General features: G+C 38.7%; 1 protein-coding gene across 2 annotated transcripts; it reads right to left on the bottom strand.

The window, feature by feature from the left end:
- Positions 1 to 2,151: 2,151 nt before the first annotated feature.
- On the bottom strand, positions 2,152 to 23,872 carry rcl1.S (RNA terminal phosphate cyclase-like 1 S homeolog). 2 transcript variants are annotated; one of them, NM_001096463.1, is given in 9 exon segments: positions 2,152 to 2,721; positions 4,966 to 5,069; positions 13,311 to 13,467; positions 15,180 to 15,305; positions 15,744 to 15,868; positions 17,897 to 17,971; positions 18,754 to 18,929; positions 20,360 to 20,431; positions 23,621 to 23,772. In NM_001096463.1, coding segments are annotated over 9 exon segments (1,119 nt in total). In that variant the 5' UTR covers positions 23,757 to 23,772; the 3' UTR covers positions 2,152 to 2,573.
- Between the last annotated feature and the right edge of the window lie 414 nt (positions 23,873 to 24,286).

The raw sequence follows: 24,286 nt of genomic DNA, 5'->3' as shown, positions 1-24,286 counted from the left end.
TGACACAGTGCACCAGTGCCAACCACAGCCAGACCAAAAACATATAAGCTACTTATATGAAATAACTGAGCAATACATTCTGGGGCATTTCAGACTAATTGCCATCTCTTCCCCAGAATCTCTAAGCCTAAGGCATTATAACTATGACACTCTACCCCCCCCCGACTCTAGCAAGTAGCAACAGTGAGGCTTCTAAAAGATCAAGTGAAAAGTGCATCCTTAGTAACATGTGTCCACTTGTAACTCAATGTACCTGTACAATTGTTCATATAGCTGCATTATAAAGACTGCTGTGACAGGATCACGATTTATCTATAAAATCAGAGGTTTCAATAGCCAGTGATAAAACATGATGACCTTTACCTTGTGCACTTTTCTCCTCCAACTTCTGCCTGTATGTTAACCACCCACTCACTTAGATTGTAAGCTCTATGGGGAAGGGACCTCCTTCCTACGGTCTTTTGCCACATATCACTTAAGTTCTGTGTCCTTATATGAGCTTGGTGTACTGTGTATATTTATTTTGTGACTTGTCGTTCATGTGTACTTTTATATATTGTTCTTTGTACAGGAATGTAGCTCCTTAAAGGGGAAGGAAACCTAGTCGGCGCAAACCCCCACCCCCTTGTTGTCCACCCTCCCTCCCCCCCCCCGGCCTACCCTTCCCGCTGGGCAAATGCCCCTAACTTGTTACTTACCCTTCTGCGCAGGTCCAGTCCAGGGAGTTCACCGACATCTTCTTCCAATCTTCTTCCACGCGATCTTCTTCCTGCTGTGAACGGCGTTTTGGCGCATGCGCAGTAGGATCATTTCGCCGGTACGGATCTACTGCGCATGTGCCAAAAGTCCAGCGCATGCGCAGTAGATCGTACCGGCAAAATAATCCTACTGCGCATGCGCCGTTCAAAGCAGGAAGAAGATCGCGTGGAAGAAGATGTCGCCGGTGAACTCCGTGGACTGGAGCTGCGCAGAAGGGTGTTTGAAGGTGAACAACCCCTTTAATGCATTGCATGAGTTACCGGAGTCTCATTCTTTCCAGTTGTGCCTGTACTCAAGGCTGAACAGTCAAATATCTGCAAGAACATGTTGAAGAACTCAAGAGTGCAATGGGTACAGGCACAAGAACATATTAACAGACACCTGTGTTTTACAGCCCTAACTATTTTATGGATATGGCAGTACAATCTGGTGTTAAATTGTCATTCCAGACGCCACATTAATGATTTAGAAAAATCAAATTGTTCTACATAAATCTGTCAGAGATGCTTATACTAATTTGAAGTTGGTGTTTCTTGGCATCATTCATGACATGTTAATATCAAGAGGCTGAGTGGATGGTACTTTTGCATTGCAATGCTGGGATCCTGAGCTCAGTTCCAGCCTGGGAATTCTCTACATTGTATACTCTCTCTCCATATGTGCATGGTTTTCCTCTGGGTACTCCGCTTTACAGGCAGATTAATTGGCTCCCATTTGATTACATTTGTAAGAGGGTCCTTAGATTGTAAGCTTTACTGGAGCTGTTGTAAACAATGATGAACAATCCCTGAAAAGTTGTGGAATAGGTCGGCACTATATATAAATAACTAATAATTCTATAATGTTAAATTCAGAAAAATGTAGTTAACCAGATGAAACCGTTTAAATCCAACTTTTTCTGACATTAACAACCAAAGAAACCACCATTTTGTCATAGGGTGGAGTAAGTTTAAAAAAAAAAAAAAAAAAGATGGTGAATTTGTTTTTGATTTGTTTTAGATTAGAAGTTTAAAGATTTTTTTTTTTTTTTTTTGCTGTAAAATATTTTACTAAATTTTTTTGTAACAAACCCCCCCCACCCCAAAAAGAACAGAGTTTTGCAGATTTAAATAAAGAAAAAGCTTGTAGTTTAGCCAAACAAGCGCTACAGAGAGTTTTGCCTTTGCATATGAAAGCAGCTCCAAAGATTGTACCTGCTCAGTATACTGTACAGGGCATTTGTTTTCGGCTTCATCCAAAAGCATGAAAACACTAACTGACTACACTGTGTGAAGTTACACCTTATATTTCTTAGTTTCACAGCTGGATTACTTGTCCAGCAAAGTGAACCTCAACATGAATCTGTTTTAGGGCTCATTTAATAAACACTGGTAATAAATACATAAAAACATGTTTTCCAGAGGGAAACGGTTTAATGACTCATGGTGACTTTGGGATACAACATTTCTACAAGCATTTTGCAATATAAAATGGTTTAAATTTTTTTAAAAAAAAAAAAAGTATTTTATGGTGTTCAAATGAGCAACGTTCCCCAAAGGTTCTGACGAATACTTGTAACAGTGATTGGTCTTGAATCCAGTTTAAGAAAAGGCTAAAACGCATTTCCTTATAACCTGTAAAGTTGACTTCACATGGTAGCAACTGGTGCAGCTTCATCCTCCAAATTACAGCAATCTCTATAGGCAATCTCTATAGGCCAGTCTGTAGCTCACAAATACACAGCCTCTATTGTGGTGTGAACGATGGAATCCAGCCATCACGTTGCCAAATTTACACTGACTGTGTATGTAATATAAAAGCAGATGCCGAACTTTTTATTTCACAGGTTTGCAGAGATTGGAAAATCCAACTCCAACACAGGTCAGCAGCACCTTTTCTGCCCCTTTCCGCTCTTCAAATGTCTTGCTTTCCATTTTAAACATTATCTGGAAGTAACTCCGTAAATGGCGCAGAAACTCAATCCTGTCAAAAAATAAAATAAATTCATGACCTTTCAAGAGGAGACTTCCAGTCCTGTACATACACAGCTTGATAAACACTATCCCAAGATCATCCTTACATTTTAGAAAGTGCATCTGTTTATGTAAGAATGTAGAATTTTCTATATGTAAAAGAGATAACACACAAAAGTGAATGTATTTGTTGATGATAAGTCAAATTCATCCCTGGTCTGGCCAGTGCTACACTCAACTTTCTTAATGAATCAGATAAAATTTGAGCATATAAGACTGGCCATATTTATTGCAATATATGGATCAACAACCCCTGTTTTGTTTAAAGGAGAACTAAACCTCCTGTACGCAAAAAACACCCTTAATCGCCTTTCCCACCTCGCACTGTGCATTAGCCAAAAAAAAAACAATGCCTTAAAAAAATCTGACCCTAAAATTCAGAGCAGCGGAGCTCCCGAACACCATCTTCCACCACGTTGTATTCTTTTGGGGCTCAGCTATGGGTTACAGCTATGGCCAAATTTAGTGCATTTTACTACATAACCCTGTTACTGGTTTATGCAATAAAAGGAACAAAGTTTGGTTCAGGTCTAATCATCTAAAGCAACCAACCAGCAGGCAGCATTTACTGGTTCCTCATTTAAAAAAATTTTTATTGGTTGCTATGGGTTACTGCTCTTGGGCAAATGTGTGTTATGTACGGAATATGGGGCTAAGGGGATATGTACCAGGCTTAGTAACCCACACTAATAGCCAACTGTTTAAAAGCAAACACTGTATTGGATGTTGTAGGTTTCTAAACCCAGAGCTACTTTTATTTTACTACCCCTTAGGGCAGAGACACACGGTCAGATTTGGGGAGATTAGTCGCCTGGTGACAAATCTCCTCTTCTTCGGGGTGACTAATCTCCCTAAACTGCCTTCCCACCGGTTAGAATGTAAATCACCGGCGGGATGGCCCTCTGATCGATTCGGTTTCCAAAGACGCCCAAAATTTTCCTCGTGAGGCAACTTCGGAAAATGAATCACATGATTAGTCGCTCCGAAGAAGAGGAGATTTGTAGCCGGGCAACTAATCTCCCCGAATCTGAGCTTGTGTCTCTCTGCCCTTAAAGGGCTAGATCACCTTTCAGCATGATGGAGACAGCTATATTCTAAGATAATTTGTATTTTTTTTTTTGCTGCAGCTCTTCAGCTTGGAATTTCAGTAGCTTTGTCACTGCTGGTATCAAATTTACCAGGCAGCAGTTTAAAGAAAGACTGGAATATGAATATGATGGGGCGAAAGAGAATGATATATAATAAAGAGTGCCAATAAAAATTAAATTGTAGCCTTAGAGAGCAATAGTTTTTGGCTGTTTGGTTAAGTGACCCCCCATTTGAAAGATGGAAACAGACCGAAAAGGAAGACAAATCATTAAAAAAAACTATAAAATAAAATAATGAAAACCAGTTGCTAAAAATAGTACATTCTAAAACATGGAATACAAAATTAACTTGTATGTGAACAACCCCTTTAAGGAACAGATGGCTTCAGCATATTCAGGCTCTTTAACATGTAAAGACCCATCAAATGTGAAAGTCGGTTAAATATTATAAGCCCACTATTTAACTAGCACTGCATTATTTTACAAGATTCTTGGCCTGGCACTTTTTCTGTACTCACAATCTCTCAAGTCGCGGGCCTTCAGTCTTTTGATGGCACCACCATTCTTCAGTTATCACAGTACTGTACCTTTCATATACACAGCAACGGTACCATGATAACCGAAAAAGGACAGTTCACATTCAGACTCTATCATGGACACAGAAGAAATTAAGTCATGCAGAAAATCTAGTACTGTAAATCTACACCCTTAAACGGCAAAAATATGCATGCCTGTGTGTATATCTTTTATACAGGTCATGAAACTCCTTATATTTGACAATAGGGGGTACATTAATTATTATAATGCACAAGTTTCACTGAGTCATGCAACAGAAATGACATCACCAAGCTCGGATTGTAATGGATGACATCACTATGTACCACTAATAAGGATATAATTGACAGGATACGCATTGCTCATGTGTACAATATATACATCCACACATATCCTCCCTTCTTATGAAAGATTTACAACTTAAATCTTAGTGACTGGTTACACTATAACTTAAGTGGAGGGTGGAATATTGTGTTGAAACAAACAGGGTAACTGGCTCTACTGAGGGACAATCAAGGTGATGTTTGTTAAACATTCTGCAAATGGCTTACGTGTAGGGGGACAAAGGTCCAAGCAGAACTTTGGAAACATCCTGCTGTCCAAGGGTCATGAGCAGCAACACCAGGCTCTGATTTACGGAATCCACATAGCCACCCTGCAAACAAAGACACATGAGTGATTAAACAGCATATTGGCGTGTGGAGACCTGCAATGAGCAGCAGCACAGATCAACATGTTGCATAACCATAAGAGCCACAGACACTAGGAAAGTGTTCAAAATGTTTTAGATCACGGCTGCTAAAAAGCACAGCTTGTATAAAAAATGTAGGAAACACCATTCTATTAGCAGTGCTGAGAAAAATATGCCCCTAGTGATTATTTATATAATAAATATATATATATATATATATATATATATATATACACATACACATACATATATACATACACACACACACACACACACACAATTTACATTTATGATTGCAAGGAGCAACACAAAATTGTCCACCTGATTTGAATAGGAACAGGGCTTCAGTGTTGTACCCATTGGCCTGCAACGCCCACACTGATGCCAACTCAACTTGCACCTCATATACAGAACAAGAGTTTATTTCTAAAACAGGATGGATCCATTGAGTGCAGGTATGGGACTTGTTATCCAGAATGCTCGGGTTTTCCAGATAACTGATCTTTCCATTGGATCTTCGTACCTTTAGTCTACTAGAAAATCATGTAAAAAAACCCAATAGGCTGGTTTTGCTTGCAGTAAGGATTAATTATATCTTAGATTGGAACAAGTACAAGGTTCTGTTTTAATACTACAGAGAAAAAGGAAATAATTTTTATACATTTGGACTATTTGGATAAAATAGAGTCTATGGGAGACGCCCTTTCCGTAACTCCGTGCATTCCAGATAACGGACGCTATACCTGTACCGCAGCACAAGTTTTATAGCAATTACACTTGAATGTGGGGTCGGAATATTACATAGTGAAGAAATACATAATAAGCAGAACCTCCATTGGTCCAGACCCAACGAGGGCAACTTAATCAGAGGTTTGAGAGAGACCAAATGCTGAGCAGCAAATAGTACCACTATATAGATATATAGTAGTAGTAGTCTTAAACGGCAACCGAAACCTTAGCAAGAATTTGTCTCAAAATGAAAATGCCACAGCAGTACTGTTAAAAGGGTAATAAAAGTCACACAGGCTCATTTACTAAACGTGGGTAAATTTGCAACTGGGCAGAAACCCATCAGGAGGAAGGACAGTGAAAGCAAAAAAATGTGATTGGCTTAGTTCCCTCTAGTAATCAATCAGCAAGACATCATTTTTTTCTTGTAACCCAAGCCGCAGGGCTAGGATGCCAAAGATTTCAGGGCAGTATCCTATCCTACTAGCTGACCTTCTCAGCAAACAGAAATAGATCCACACGACCCTGTGCAACCAGGTGCCTGGCTACGAACAGACAAGGTAGTAGCATGAGAACTACCAGTCTATCAAACGGCAATGTACCAATCATCATCAAAAACATGTAAACTAGCAAAGGGTCCAATTTATGTGACCATATGAATAATATATTAAGTACTTCTTTACAGAAGTAGAATACATGAATAATCCAAGGGCTAAGTGCTGGAGACAAAGTGTGGTTAAAGTGTTAAACCAGGAACTAATCAGCACATTGAGGAGATACACATTCTGAAAAGTGTCAGACACTGAACAAATTGTTACAGTACTGCAAGATGTTTTTCACTGCAAAGGAGTCAGACTTTATACAGGGATACATCTAAAGGCATTTAAGTTTAAGTTGGATGTTTGATCATACAGTCAAAACCAAATTTGTACAACACTGTATAGATCTGAGCAATATTTACACACAGTTAGTAAGGTTGAATTTGGACCAAAGTATTATGTCATTCCTGAACCAGCAAGTGTATTTTTTTAGTTGTAATATTGGTGTGTAGGGAGCCATCTCAGGTCATTTTGCCAGGTCATGTGCTTTCAGAAAGAGCCAGCACTTTAGGATGGAACTGCTTTCTGGCAGGCTGTTTTTCTCCAACTCAATGTAACTGAATGTGGCTCAGTGGGACTTGGATTTTACTACTGAGAGCTGTTCTTATATCTACCAGGCAGCTGTTATCTTATGTTAGAGATCGGTTATCTGGTTACCTTCCCATTGTTCTGTTGTTAGGGTGCTGGGGGGTAATGGGAGTGGGTGATATCACTCCCAACTTGGAGTACAGCAGTAAAGAGTGACTGAAGTTTATCAGAGCACAAGTCACATGACTGGAGGCAGCTGGGAAACCGACATGTCTAGCCCCATGTCAGATTTCAAAATTAAATATAAAAAAATCTGTTTGCTCTTTTAAGAAACAGATTTCAGTGCAGAACTCTGCTGGGGCAACACTAATAACTGATGTGTTTGAAAAAAACAACATGTTTTCCCATGACAGTATCCCTTAAAGTGTTGTCATCAGTAGCCTTTTATGCTTTAAAGAACCCATTGTGCTTCTGGCAGTGCCAAGACCCTTTAAGCTTTCATTTAAGCAATTCACACAATCTCCTGAAGGCAGAACTCAGGAAAACACTACCGTTCAAATGTAAATCAAAAGGAATGTTCAGAGCAAAAATGCAGATTCCCACATGACGCAGTCCCCTGATTGAACCGGTCATGTAAGATTCTCAGGCTCCATTTTTTTAAATCTGAAAGCAAGTTCTCTGGGTGAGAAGAAAGTAGTAATGTATGGGTCAGACAAGTCACAATAGTCAGATCATTTAAAAATAAAAAAACTCACTTTAAAGCTGTGCTATACTTTACAAAGTATCATCATCAAAGCAGGGCAAGTTACCACAAGCAACTAAAACAAACGTCCAAACAGAAGCAACTACAACAAAAGTCCAAGGGTTATACATAGCAGACAGAATACAGATATATAGCATCAAAAAAGGCAGCTTGCCTCTAAACACACTGGCATATCTAGACATAGAAAGTGGTGGCTCACTAACAATTTGACCAGTTTGGTCGCATGCTAAGTGTCAGTCATTAACAGTAAAACTAAAAAATTTTCCAGATCATAAGGGCAGACCTAGTGGCCTTTTTAGCCAATGACAACAAACCTTTTTTTTTTTTTTTTTTACAATCTGCAATAAGTATCCACTGGAGTGGTATTTTGGGGTGCACAAACAGCCAAGGCTGGGTCAGTCTGTACAAATGTTCCAAATGTGCTTCCATGTGGCTAGTTGTGTGTCATGTAGGACACAAATACAGCATTCCTACAAGTATGCGGTTATATCAAATGTAAAATGAATATGTAGGCAATTTCAAGGTCCCAGTACTTCCTTATGTGTCGCCGCCACTTCTGCACAGCCCACCCATGTTATGGTTCATATGACCCACATCATTCTCAGATAATGAGGCAGGAACTTCCTTCTTTGGGGACCACTGGGGTTTGCATTAAACTTCAGTTGAACAGAATTTCTATTTATATTCAGCAGAAGTTCCATTTCTTACATTTCTTCTTTTGTGTGAAAAAATAAGCTCATTTTAGTTATCCAAATACCTTTTTTTGCTATTCTTCAACAACCAGTATGACACAAACATGTCTATAACTAGGGAACCAACAATATTTCAGAAATATGCACCAAAGCAGTTTGTAATAATTATGAATAGAATTGGAAACAATGCGTTAAATTCTAAAACACGTTATAATCACTTTCAAGGCTTCATAAGAAAGTGTTACCATGGGTTACCTTCCTATCTCTAACAAAGGAGCAGTTATGTCCTGCAACTCTATTTTTATATGAGCTAATACCACCCAGGTATATTTAACTGTTAAAGGAGAACTAAAGCTTAATCAAACAAGTAGGGCAGAAATGTTGAACATTATTTTTTGCAATTCTGCAACCACAGCCCTTTAGTAGTAAAGTTCTGTGCCTCCGAGTATGCCCCTAGTAGTTCCCCAACTGCTTTTCTGCTAATTCACTGTATATGTTCTATGCTGAGGTTACTTAGTGAGCTTACAGACTAACATACAATATCCAGTATATATAGAAAATAAATGTCACAATATAAGGCTGATTAATACAAACGTGCTTAATTATCAGTACATGGTAGTTCAGAAACCAGAAGTTAGCACAATAATTCAATAATCAGGGCTGTAGCATTATCATTACTTTAAGGAAGGAAGGCTTTAAATGGCAACCAAAACCTGAAAGACATGGACGAAATGGAAAACGACCATTCAAATGGATAGAAGAATAGCCAAAATGGCAAATACTCAGCCAATGATCATCTCCAGGAAGATCAGAGAAGGTCTAACGTTACAAGCGAATACTGTTACAATTAGAAGATGCCTATGTGAAGTCAAGCTTTCGGCAAGAAGCCCCTGCAAAGTAACTGTTGAAAAAAAGACATGCACTGAAGGAGTTACAATTTGCCAAAGAAAACATTGACTGGTCTAAAGAGAAATGGCGCAACATTTTGTGGACTGATCAAAGCAAGATTGTTCTATTTGGGTCTAGTGGCCGCAGACAGTTTCCCAGACGACCCCCAAACACTGAATCCAATGCACAGTACAGTGTGAAGATAGTGAAACATGGTGCCACAAGCATCATGATATTTGGATGTTTCTCATACTATATACAAAAAATTGGGGATTTGTGGGAGCACTCTACAGGCTAAATTAAAGGATATTGGAAGTGCTACTTACAATGCACTTCCCTGGTCCCCTGTCTCATAAGTAATTCAGTATAAATGCAAGTGCATGTGTTTACAAAACAGGGGTTTTTAGTTACAAAGTTATGATCATAAAGTTGAAAAGTTGAGTTTTTGTATGTTTCTCATACTATGGTGTTGGGCCTATGTATCACATATCAGGGATCATGGATCAGTTTCAATACTTTAAAATACTTGAAGAGGTCATGCCAGCCCAATCCCAGGACGTTAATCCAATAGAAAACTTGTGGGGTGACAACAAAAATGCTGTTTTTGAGGCAAAACCAAGAAATGCAGAAGAATTGTGGAATGTAACAGGTGCCAGAAGTTGGTTGACTCCATGCAACACAGATGTGCAGTAGTTCTCCGAAACACTGGTTATACAACTAAATATTAGTTCAGTGATTCAAAGGAAAGCAAAATCCTGAAACATTTTTCAGTTTATACAGTGAATCTTTGAGTTTGTAACAAATGTGCAGAATGTGCAGTGTTCCCAATACATTTGTGTGTATGGAAATAAAAGCTATTATAGGGATTTTGAGCTTTAGTCACTTTTTTTTTTTTTAAACACACTGCTATAATTCTGAATACAATAAATATATATATATATAAATAAATCGTAGGCTGCCTCCTGCACTCACTTATCTTGGTTATTGCCCTGGTGCTAACAGAGTATATGTATAAAAGTAGAATAAAGGCTGTTGCACAACAGGGTCTTGCAAAATATTATTATTTATTTCACAAATCGACGTTTCGACCCTCACTGGGGCCTTTGTCAAGAGAGATATATATATATCTATATGGGGGGGGGGAGAGAGAGAGAGAGAGAGAGAGAGAGAGAGAGAGAGAGAGAGAGAGAGAGAGAGAGAGAGAGAGAGAGAGAGAGAGAGAGAGAGAGAGAGAGAGAGAGAGAGAGAGAGAGAGAGAGAGAGAGAGAGAGAGAGAGAGAGAGAGAGAGAGAGAGAGAGAGAGAGAGAGAGAGAGAGAGAGAGAGAGAGAGACACATATATATATACACATACATATATATATATGTATATACACATTATATATATATATATATATATATATATATATATATATATATATATATATATATACACATACATATAAATAAGTAAAACTGCTTACCTGTTGCACCTGTGAGATGAATAAAAATCTTCTCCCAACCTTATACCCTGCATTGCTCAGTGTGTCCTACTGGGGTAGGTTTGCAATGCTTTTGGGCAGGCTGCCTTGCTGGTATTTATTAACTGAAACCAAATACAAGCGTGGGCAATGGATAACAGCATCAAAAATGTAATCTGGCATTATTTAATACCTTTATATGCAGTGTTGTACAACTTGAAAAGAATTAATGCTGGTGCCTCTAAACTTTGCTATTAAAAATTTGTTTCAATGGGAAAAACTGTCAATCAATGGGTTTGCCATTTCTGGTAGAACGATGCATGCGGACATGACCCTGCCAAGCACAAACTAAGCAGCTGCATTGGGTGAAAGATAATCCAGCAGGGCATTCTGCCCTACACACAACACTCCGGCTGAAATCTGATCAACGTCCATTGCCAGTTTGGAAACCGTCAGACCCCATAATGTCATTGCTCCTCAAACACGAAGTAAGAGATTCATGCACAAAACTCTCTTTATAATATTATAACAAGCAACAACATATTATGCATCACTATACATAAAGAATAGTGTATACAAGAAAAAAAAAAATACTTAAAGGATAAATAAGCCTTAAAAACAAGTGAATGTAAAATTGATGAGAGTGCCATTTTAAGCACTTTTGCAATGGACATTCATTATTTATTTATTTTATTTTTTGAATTCCAAGATGTTAAAGGTTACGTGTTCTGTTCATATGAATGAATTTTGTTACAATAGCTCCACCTGCTGGTTATTTTCCGACCATTCTGACCACCAAGTAGTCAAGAAAGTTGTCAGGAGAAAAAAAGAGGCTGCTCTGATGTTCTTCGGAAATATTTGAGAAAGATTTCAAATTCACTTATTTTTTAAGATTAACTTATCCTTAAAACATAAGAGGCCCCTCCTATTAACAGTTTACTTAAAATATACAAAAATGCATATGTGCATACTGGCAGACCTATAAAAGTGCTGTGCGGCTTATGAAAGGATGCAGGCGAGTCCTGCCCAGCCACGTGGTGTACAACAACCTCACTAACCTAAGCGGTCAGGCCAACTAGCTACCATGAGCCCTTGTATAGGACCCTACAGAGTTCTTAAAGGCCACAGTAAAAATGCAACACTATTTTTCCACTATATTATATTTTTAAGCATTTCTTTTTATTCTGTAATAAAAAGTACCTCGTTTTTGATCCAAACTAATTTACATGGATCCATATTGGTGACACAGGTACCCTAGTATAGACTCGAGTCAAGGTGCGCCAAATAATAATAAAAACAAAAACACACTGTACTTACACAAAAGGCTATGTAAATGTTAACACTTTTGCTTATATAAGCATTCTATGCGGATTTTCAGAAGAGAAAATGGTTCCTCCCTTTCTGTTAGGGTCGTATTAGTATTTTAGTGTCACTTTCATACTTTCATTTAAAGCATTTACTCAGCTGCGACAGAACCCTCGGCATATGAATTTTTTCAAATCTGCTACAGACCACAAAAGGAAAATTTTTCTCGCCTTAACATCTCATAGATGGCACATCAGTATACCACCTATTAACCAATTCCAGCAAACTGTCAGGGATGGGGCACTGTACTGGTTAAGTTTCCTTTTTACCCAAATCCTTAAGCCTCAGAAAGACAGTTTTGTAACCATAAATACATTACTAATACATGCAATGGAATCTAACTTATTAATGGGGCACACAAACCTTTTTAATGTAAGGCTTACACACTTGTTGTCGACCAAATGAAAAAAAAGACCACTTCAACATGCGTAATCCCTTTTTGCACCGCCGCCCCACCCCAAAAAAGACAACACCTTTAAGCAGCATTTACCAATGCACTGGGAATTTACAATTTTATTTACCTTACAACACTGAATATTTATCTCCTGAAATGCCCCAAGGGCCTAAAACCATGGCAAACTAGAGTGAGAGCTGTGCCAGTAAAAGACAGCCCCATGCAAACATTAAATCAAGATCAAGGGCTGGTAAGCATGCCTAAACACAGATAACAAATATCAGGTTGTGAAATGCATAGAAATATAGTGACTACTTTCTCCTTTACTGCAGGAGGTACAAACATGAGATCACAAATAATCTTTCACCCACTGATTGCTCTGGGTAAGATATACTGTATGAAGCCATATCTATTGAGCTGCATATTATAAATACATCCTTCATGCTTGCTTTTGAGAACAAGCTTAATAACCATCATAATTAGACTGCACTGCTCAAAATATACAATCAAAGCAAAAAGCTCAAAGTTTCTGAAAAAGGAGTTGTCCTTGTGAAATTTGTAAAGGATTAGGAACAGTGGCAATATATTGGATTTAACTGTATAGCGTTCTCAATATCCTGTAAAATTGTGAATAAACCCAATTGTGGGAGAACATTATTTTTAACTAAATATTAATTTATGAGGGCTTTCCCCATGCTTGTTCAACTACACCATACTCCCAGGGAATTATGGGCCCTGAGCGACCACCCTGGTTGTCCTTTTAAAAATCCACCACTGAAGTCACCTACCTTGTAAATTTCCTCCAGCAGCAACATTGCACAGTTACGTCCCAAATCCTCAGGAAGTACTGTGCTACCTTGCCCCTGCGGGTTAGAAGTAAGCTCAGCGCTCAGAAAACAACCCTCTGTTGTTTCCGCCACAAGAGACAAGCCAAATCCTGGGGACCTACACAAGGAATACCAACAACATTTTAGGTGATGGGGAAAGAAAACATGTACAAGTATGGGATCTCTTATCCAGAATGCTTGGGACCCGGGGATTTCCAAATAATGGATCTTCATACCTTCATAGTCTACTAGAAAATCATGCAAACATTAAATAAACCCAATGGGCTGGTTTTGCTTCCAATAAGAATTAATTATATCTTAGTTAGGATCAAGAAGGTACTGTTTTGTTATTACACAGAAAAAGCAAATCATTTTAAAAATGTGGATTATTTGGATAAAATGGAGTCTAAGGCCCTTTCATACTTCTGAACTTTCTGTATAGCCGGTTTAAGGATAATGGATCCCTTACCTGTAGTTGTAGTGTAGAGCTTTAAGTTGGCCTTGCATAAACAGTTTAGCTTTGTTGCACATTCATATCCCCATAATGATCCTGAACATTCAGAACAAATTATTGCTGTAAAGTGATTTCTAGTAAATCGGTCACATTTCGGCATTAAATCAGATTGATGTCTACCTCGAGTGTTCATATGTGCTTATTCTGTTCACTGCTATCTTTTTGCAAAGGGGACACTGACCAACTAATTTGAATATTCGGTCAAGCATTTATTTATGATTTTTCAATTATATGGCCATGTTTATGATAAGGCCTAAGGCACAAGTAAAGCTTAAGGGTGTCAATAAAGCAGTTCACAAAGTTTCCATTTTACTTCTTGCAGACACTATCGTTCACACACCTAATCAACTGTAATCCAGACCGACGCCACTTTTCTTAGTCTCACATGTAACATTCTTAAACTATATGAAGATCAGTTACTTGTGGTGTTATTTTAAGGCTGTCAGCTATCAGCCAAGTGACACAGCAAAGTGTACAAGTGTGCAATTACAATTGAGTTTACAGGAAAGACTTTTGACATATCAACGAATAATAACGGTGTGACATTTAGGGCAGAGACACATGCTGCGATTCGGCTAGATTAGTCACCCGACGACAAATCTCCTCTTCTTTGGGGCGACTAATCTCCCCGAACTGCCTCCCCTGCCTTCCCGCCAGATAGAATGAAAATCGCCAGCAGGATGGCACTCAGAGTGCTTCGTTTTCTGTAGTCACCCGAAGTTGCCTTTTGTTGCTGGGCGACTAATCTTCCTGAATCGCAGCATCTCTGCCCTCAAGGAGGGTGTATCGTCAGAAAAAAAACGTGTGCTGGTTAAGCTACTATAGAGCAAAGCAAGACGACACTTTGTAATATACATTTTAAAAAGGTTTATTCTTACAACTGCAAGTTAATCAAGCATGCGCTCTGATCCACACCCTAGAGGGCAGCCAATGAGAAAGAAATAGGCTGTAGTGCATTGGAAGAATTCAAAACATTATATAAACAGGATAGCTCACAAATAAGCAAGTAATTCACCACATTTGAAGAGGGGCTCAGGTGCACTGCCAGTTAAGAGTGGAAACAACAGTTTCTATAAAAGCATGCATTTAATGAGCAGTCCTAAAACAAATATAGAAGTTTGTTTCCATGCAAAAAAAAAAAAAAAGGCATGGAAATAAGCTTCTACATTTCGTTTACACCTGTTTGGAGGAGTTTAGTGCCTACTTTTCTCAGCGCCACCCTAGCCCAAAATTGAAGAGCCCACAAAGTACTGTAGCAGGCATAGAACATATTATTGCTAATAAATGCAGTGTGCAGAAGAACTGGCAATACTTACTTTCCTGAATTGACTCCCTTCAGGTGATCAGTATGAATATAAATATCTGGGAGATATTGATTTAGAACGCTCCTTGCTGCATCTACTATTCGGTTCCCAATTTGAGGAGAGACTCTTACAGAGTATCTATCAGTCATAGATCAAGGAAAGTAGAATTTTGATGGGGGAAGGGGGGGGTTGTACCCAAAGAAACTATTGCATCAAAATGCATCAAAATGGACACCACTGCAGCTGTGCTTTGATGCAAACCGGTTGGCATAAAAATGAAACAGGTGGATGTTTTTTTAGGAGAAACATACACATTATTTGTGAGCAAATCAAGTAAAGAAGAAAAGCCAACTGCACAGAGAAAAAGGCATGTTTGTGAAAATATGAATAGTAGTTGCTAGTTATAATTTAAGAAACTGCAGTTATTACAGTAAATCAACAAAACAATGTGGACCACATGCGGACAGGTTTTGTAAAACATGATGTGCACAGACATGTGGTTTACAGCAATTGCTCAGCTACTTATAACAACATCCACAAAACCCACCTGATCCCTGAACCACTATGAAAGGATACGCTACTCCTCTAATGCGTTTTATTTTTCCTGGATCGGTCAGTTGAACAGGTCTTAAAAGCTTTCTTACTGGACATGAGAAGACAACCTCTCCTCCTCCACCTGGGGGCATACCTCGCTTTATGATCTGAAAAGAAAGCATAAATAAGACTTTAATGAAGATATGAAGAAAAAAAAGTGGGACAAAGTAGCAGACAAATATAGCATCAAACCCAGTGTAAAAGTGGAACATTACAAAGAACAAGGGAACCCCAATCACAGCACATATAATAAATGTTCTGAAGAAAACAAAGTGTAGGTGAGAAAAGTCATGGGTTTGTGGAAATAGATCAAGGAAAGGAGAATGTTTAAAAAGGTAAAACAAAAAGACATATTTAAGATTTCATCCTGGGGAAAATGCAAAACTGAAAGAACTTTACAAATACTTTAGAGCACCAGTTATAACGGAACAGCAGACAAATCACAAGATGATATCAATGTGATTTAAACATGAGTTTCTAGCTATAGATTCAAAGTCGCAGAATTACCACTTAAAGGAGAAGGAAAGGTTAAAACTAAGTAAGCCTTATCAGAAAGGTCCATCTAAATATACCAGTAAACCCCCAAAGTAATGTTGCTCTGAGTCCCCTGTCAAAAGAAATACAGCATTTCTTTCCTTCTATTGTGTACACATGGGCTTCTGTATCAGACTTCCTGCCTTCAGCTTAAACCTCATTGCCCTGGGCAAGAGCATGCTCAGTTTGCTCCTCTCCCCCCACCCCTCCCTTCTCTACTGTAATCTGAGCCCAGAGCAGGGAGAGACTCAGGCAGGAAGTGATGTCACACCACATTAATACTGCAGCTCCTATTCTAAACAAACAGAGTTTCTAGAGCTTTTTACTCAGGTATGGTAAAACATTCTACAGAATAAATATAGCATTCTAGCTTGCACTATTGCAGCTTATCTATTGGCAATAAAATCCCTCCGTAGCTTTCCTTCTCCTTTAAAGGGGAGACAGGTGTATTACAACAAGCCTCTTCTTGTAATAAATTACATATTGTGCCTGTATTTAGCTTAGGCTGTTTAAAAAAAAAAAAAATACAATTTACTGGATCAACCCAACTCCACTCATAAACCCTCTTTGGGCTGTGCATGTGATAAAATGGACTAGTGGGCATGTCCCAATAGTCCTTTCCCAGAGACACAGGAAGATGTGGGTAGGCAATCACAGCTCTAGAATCTCAGGGAAAAAAATAATTCATAGTTCTGGGCCAGGTCTATCCAGTTGTTGGCTATGTCCACAAGATGGGGCTTGCAGGCATCCTACACAGCAAAGTGCTGAGTGCTTCCACAGATGTACTTGTTACTATTTGCCCTTTAACCCTTCTTGTGAAATGTTTCCTTATTTTACTCTTTTTTTTTTTTCTTTAAAATTGCAAAATCCAAAATGAACAAATTTAGTTCTGGTTTGTCCGCAATGCAGTTACTATAGAGTAAAGTGTGAATGGGGCGTTGACAGTCCCAAAGCTGCCAGTGATCAAACTGTCTGATATCATATTACTATCTTTGGAGCCTAGAGTTCCTTAGCCTAATTATAGAATTAGGAAAACAGCATGGTTTTATGAAATAATCAGAGGCTGGGCTCAGTGTATACACAAATAAATACTGCCTTAAAACCAAAAATAAAATGCTTTAACCCTCACTTATGGAATTATAGGAGTAATTTGCATGTCTCCACCCATAACTCCTTAAGCAAGGGTTATTAAAGCCTTTGATTTTCAGTTTTAAGGCAAGGTTGTGTGTATAGCATGAGGCATGTCAATACCTTCTCTTTTGAAAAAGGCTTTCACAGCTTATATCATATTCTGCTCACAAATCTAGACCTCAAAATCATAGTCTTCAGTAGTGCTTCTGAGAATATTTAGTCCTGACAGCAAGAGTATTTTTCTGTAAATATTCAATGCTTTTTTTTTCCTCCCAGAGATGTTGACGCATGCAAATGTATAAGATTTATATATCATATACATAATTTATATCATTGTATCATGTATATCATTTTTTGCTACAAGCAAACCAACTGAAAAGAAATAATGAGCTAAGCAACTCAAAGCAATGGCAGATGCAGAAAGAACATTGTTAAAAAAATATATATCACATACTGCATTGGACACTTACCTTCAGCTCAAAATGCTCACCATCTACACCAAATTTTTTCATTAATGGAATAGCTGTAGCCTTTAGTGTATCAACCTAAGTGAAAAACAAAATAGACATGTTCATGTCCGTTTCCCACATCTGTAAGTTTAACTTACTTCTGAGACTTTAGACAAGAAGCTGATAACAACACTCCCTAACCACAAAAACGTCTGATACTGGCAAAGATGTTTTTTTGTGGATACTGCATACACATGGACAAACTTTCAGCTAACTTAGCAAATGCACAAAGTAATGTTGGTTTTATTTTACGCAAGTCTACATGCTTTCTTAGCCATTTATGAGTAATCCTGTCAATTTACCTTTTGCTATCATGTTAAAAAATTGAAGAAGTGCAGTTGATTTTGTCGAAGGACCTTTGTGTACTTTATCTTAGATCAGCACCTAAATAAAATAGAGGTATGGGACCCCTTTTCCTAAAACCAATTACCCAGAAGCAATTATAAAAAAAAAGACCCCTTGAGCATTATGGATAATGTAATAATTCTTTTCTTTTCTCTCTCTCTCTCTGCTACAAGGATGGTTTGTGTGCTGCCATGTAGTAATTACTAATTAGCCTTATATTGTGACATTTATGTTCTATATGTACTATATATTTTATATATAGTAATTGATAGCAGCACATGTGCAGTGAATCAGCAGATGCTACTGGGGCATCTTCAGAGCCACAGATCTTCCCTACTAAAGGGCTATGGTCGCCTTGGCCTGGCGCAGAAGCCCAAAACCTAATGTACAACATTTATAGCCTACTCAACATTTATAGCCTACTTCTTTAGTTAAGCTTTAGTTCTCCTTTGAATCCAGGCATGGTAACTTACAGAGGGGTCCACATGATCATTAGTGACTCCTCGTAGGGTAATTTTCAATGGGAGCTTCATAAAAGGAGCTAGGCAAAAGAGGCTTTCTAAATAATAGCCAATAGATCGCTGGATATTGCAGTCATGCTCCAAAGTTCCTCCAGAGAGAAGCCCAGGCTGATAGTACAGAGAGGTACCTACAAATAAAGACAAAATGCATAAGGTACTCTGAACGGAGATCACAAAGGTTCATAAATGATCTAAAGAACCACCAGTTTTCCATGAGCAATTTAAAATGGTGTGTAGCCAAGAGTCTAGAGTCCAAGATTTGGAGTACTATTTTAATTTTATTCCATTATCCTACAGTAAATGGCATGAGGTTCCTCTAGGTTATTCATATTTTGATCTTACTAATGAGCCCAAGATACACCAATGGAGTCTATGGCTTATCAAATAAATAAGAATACACATTTCTCTTATTGGACCCTTGAACACTCTGTGCTCATCCTTAGAAACTGCACATCTTGCCCAGTAACACTACAGTAGAGGCTGGTATTCACCTCGCCTGGCTATCCTTTCTTGTATTTTAGTATTGAAATGTGCATTAAAGAACCAGAAGGTCTGAAACAGGAAAATATGGAAGAATTGGGAAATATGATTTATTGGTTTGTTTTGGGAAGGGAGAGTGTATTTCACAAATGTAGGAGCATTAATTTAATGAATGTGTTTTCACAAGCCTAAAATGCATTACACATTACATTATACGGTTGATAAAAAAAAATTAGCTTCTATTACAAGAGAGGACAATTAAACTTGACAGTTATACAGCAATACAAAATTAAGCAGGCATCGTGCTACCCAACCACAACGAGCTATATTTTTTATTTTTGCTTATTTGCCATGTCTAAAAATCAATATGCACAAAACCTTGCGGAGCCAATGAAATCCTAAGCAGGGAAATCTTGTGATCAAAGCAACAAAAATCTTCTTAGGGTGATAGAGGAACATCATTTTAGATTCACTAGTCAAGCGGTGGCTCGACTGTAGCGTGTGCTTGGCCAACAAACTTTGGTTAATATCCCCTGCTACTGACAGTTGGTTGCCATTTACTTCAATGACAGGCAGCCTGCACCAATATACTGTGCATACAGCTTTTTAATCTTAAATGTAACTGCACTTTAAAGCAGTATTTTCTTGTAGCTCCCCGTTCTCTGGTTCTGACTCTTGAAAACTTGTAGCAGAATTCAGTCCTCTTTCAGTCATGTTAATCCTGTAGTATTACCTGGGAGTGTTAAAATATGTAGTTCATAAACAGAGTGCTAAAATCAAAATATAAACAATGGTTAAAAAGATATGCAATATTCAAGCCAAATCTGAAAGGGAATATGAGGTCTTTCCTCTGGCTCAACACCAAGAAACCTAGGAAAACTGGGTGTGGTTCACAATTCCTAAGCCATCTGGAACAAAATTGTGGGGTGTAGACATGTCACACAGTACATAAATAAGAATGTTCAAGACGAAGCACATTCATTCATCTTCTAATAAACAACAAGAGTACACAAAATATGTAGGTGCGTACTTTTTTACACTTGTTAAAAAAGAGAGGGGAAAACAGACAAATAATTACCAGTTTCGTTGATCTCGATCCTCGTGCCGTTTGTTATTTTGTCCATCAGTCTAATGAAACTTGCTTCAAAATCTATGGGGAGTTTGACAGCAAAATGATTATAGAAAGTTTAACACCATTCAGATTAAAGTCAAGTAAGCACAAGTTTAGCCTAGAATTTTAAATTACATACGATTAAAAATACACGGATGCACTAAATTTAGAGTTTGTTTTTTTTTTTTTACTTGCACGTTCAATTTCTGTAAATGGGGCTATAGTAGATTCAGGCCCAATCCAGGTTCAGAGAGATTGGCGAATCCACACCAATGCTGTGCTGTACCATCACTTTGGGGGACTACTCCATAACTTCCATCATCAAGAGCACACGGCTATGCTGGGCCAGATATCTGGAATATATGGGAGAGGAGCGAGCCCTGAGAAAGGTCTACGGTCAAAGGCCTGACGACTCAGGATGCCCAAGAAAGAGACAGCTGAATGAGGTGGAGGATATGAGAGAGAGAGAGAGAGAGAGAGAGAGAGAGAGAGAGAGAGAGAGAGAGAGAGAGAGAGAGAGAGAGAGAGAGAGAGAGAGAGAGAGAGAGAGAGAGAGAGAGAGAGAGAGAGAGAGAGAGAGAGAGAGAGAGAGAGAGACTTCTTTTTCCTGAAAGCTTCATAAACTGAACTCAGTACCCTCGGTCAGTGAGATTGAAAATCAGCCAGTTAAACGGATAACACAGTAGTTTTATCATTTACACTGAATAAGAATATAACTTCAATGCAGAATAGAACCTTAAACCATGAGCTCTAAATACACCCTGACATAGTTAAATCCAAAGTTTCATACATTATGCACAGATAAAGATCGCTTCTCTCTCCAATTTGCATATCACTAGGTATATTTGGGCTCTTCATCTCATTTCATGTGCACTCAAGTCTGGCAATAAAACAGGTTTAATAAATCGTATGATTAAAACTCTTTAGATCTTTACATACCGATGGATTTAAAAGATGCTTATGTAATATTCAGTCAAGCAGGGACTTATCCGTCAGTATACTCCTTTAGTACAATGTGATAAATCATATGTTAACTTAATTGTTAGGCTTTTTTAAAATACGTAATGTATGGAATAGGGGTTTGAATTGATTTCATAAGGAGGATTGAGGAGTCTGGATAACACCTAGACACGTCATTCATACAATGTACCATTTTATATCTGCTTCTGTATGCTGCAATACGAATCGTGTCTCCTTTCAGATCATAGAGAAGCCTTATTTGCCTGTTTAGTACACCACTCAACTAAAAAAAGTGACCATAAATGTTTAGATTTTGTTAAGCGGTTTAATCTGATTTACCTAAACTACTATGGTTGTCTGAACATGTATGATCCTGTCTTTCGTACATGGATGTGGCATACTGAAAGAAGAGGAGTGAATTTCTTCACCCAAGAAATCGGAGTAGTGCTGTATGGCCATCAGTAAGGGTGGCCCAACTGATCAGGTTTTGACTAGTTGGAAAACTTGTAGGTCAACGGCAACAGTCAAATAAAAAGAAACTTTACAATACATTAAACAGCTTTTATTTGAATCTGTTTGTAGCATATTTTAACCTGGGAAATGTAAACACACTGTAAAATTCAGTCAAGTCTGTATCAGATCGTGAAATCATGCAAGAGGTCTGTGACATTTTCAAATGCAATATGTCAAAAAGTTCATTTGGCACAATTATTTTAAACTATTGGCCCCAACCAATTTATGGAAGGTTTCTAAACACTCTAATAAATTGAAACAGGTTACTTCAATAATACAAGAACAGTAATTTGGTTGGTTTAATGATAAACCAACTTTTGGGTCACAACAATAAGAAACAAACATATTCTGGGTGCCCTGGAACGTCATTATAAAATCCTGTCTTGAAAGATTATAGGCTTGAGAAAGGGCGAGAGTAAAGGTGGCCATACACGGGCCGATAAAGCTGCCGATATCTGTCCTTTAGACCAATTTAACATCTTATCTGCCCGTGTATGGAGGCTTCCGACGGGTCTTCCCGATCGATATCTGGACACAATATCGATCGGGAAGGTTTGATTTTCTCCTGACCGACCCGTCGGAGCCCATTGCGCTCGTTGAAATCCGATCGTTTGGCCATAGGGCCGAACGTTCAGATTATCCCCGCCATTTGTGGTATATCGGGGGAAAAGATCCGCTCGTTTGGCGACGGTTGCCAAACGAGCAGATCTTATAGTGTATGGCCACCTTAAGCCTGAAACATTGCCTGGTTGTTTGACCTAATAAATTCAAGTTTTCACCTTTTCCAACGAAGAGGTGCTGCAGCAGTATTTTTTCCTGTATGTCTATGCTTTGCACCCAACCTACAAGGTTAAATAAGGTGGTTGAAGCCCACACAATATTGTCTATTTTTGATAGATAATTATGCAGACTTTTTAAACTGTTTCGCAATCCCACACAAGAATATGGGGGGGGGGGTCACAGCTCTGAAACACCACACATTCACTTGGGCAAAAAGTAAGCAAAATGCCTTTAACATTATGAACATTGGAAAAGTAGAATTTTTTTATACATTTAAACATGAAATGAAAAAGGTCAAGTGATCATCCCATGCCTCATACGTTTTTCTGTCCCTTTAACTTCGCGTCCCAGCATATTTGGCATGTCAGCTGCCTAGATTGCCTATGAACAAGATTAATTATTTCCCTTCCATAAAGAAACATTGATTAACGTAGATATTAATACAGGGGTTGTATAAAGTGCAACCTACACCATGGTTTACTATACTCAGCTGTTTCTGAACTACAACTCCCAGAGTTCCAAAGCTTCCAGCTGGATGACATGCCCTTATCCACATGAGAGCACAACTTCTCATCAGCTTCCAGCAAAGTTTGACTGCTGGTTATAAAAATGTAAAATGCAAGACAAACACCATGGGTTGCGTTAAGATGAAAGTGAATGCTAGCTCTAAATATCCATCAGGTGCTGAGTGGGTTAATGGTAGAGGAATTAGAGCAGTCTGCAACAAACACCTACTGATCAGCCATGTGCAACACGTGGATATCAATGTGCCAGTGCTAACTGGATAACTATGCACCTTGTATGGGATCTCCACCTAGCGCTTTTATAAAGAAAGGGAAAGTTATTCGTTAACCATAAACCTATATGCATCCCTCTTGCTCATATTGGACTGGCGTCCCGGGCTGCCCAGGCTTTGTGGTTGATCTATAAATATAAAGCAAGAGGCGGCTGTTGATCTCGCCAACATATACTAACCTCTGATTCCTGGGCTCTCGTCTTTAACTCGGATGCCCTGGATCTTCACTGGCCTTCCACTCAGAGTAGACAAAACGATCCTGTGTCTGAAGAAGTTGCAGCCCTCATAGCGAAGGCAGTTCCCTTGGCTCGCCATGCTGCTAACCCTTCCCACAGAACCTCTCCCTGCTACTACCGCCAGGGCAGCGGCTAGTTCCTATCTTCCGAAAGGACCTGACGTCATGGTCATGTGATCCTACCATGTGACCGCTCCACAATTATCTGCACAAGTGGTTTCAATAAGGAACAGAACATCGCAATGCATTGTGGGTTATGTAGTTCCTGCATGCTGTCTCTAAACTGTGGAGAAGTTGTTACAATTTGTAACATCAGTGTTTAGTCCCTCCTTCCCTGCCAGGATTTCAAATGATGCAGAAAGAGAACTGTTACCCAGCTGGATTGCAGCATAGAAAATTACATTTATATATATAGATAGATATAGACAAATACAAGAGTCCTCTACACTCAACCCATTATCAATATATTTAAAGGAGAAGGAAACCCCCTGGGCGCAAAAATCCCTCCCCCCTCCCCTGTGTTGCCCCCCTCCCCCCCTGGCCTGCCTGTCCCCCCGGGCAAATGCCCCTAACTTGTTACTCACCCCTCTGCGCATTTCCTGTCCACGGA

The sequence above is a fragment of the Xenopus laevis genome, chromosome 1S, assembly GCF_017654675.1.
Source record: "Xenopus laevis strain J_2021 chromosome 1S, Xenopus_laevis_v10.1, whole genome shotgun sequence".
Lineage (NCBI taxonomy): Eukaryota > Metazoa > Chordata > Amphibia > Anura > Pipidae > Xenopus > Xenopus laevis.
Note: the sequence above shows the minus strand (reverse complement) of the source record. Positions and strands in the feature narration are given on the sequence as shown.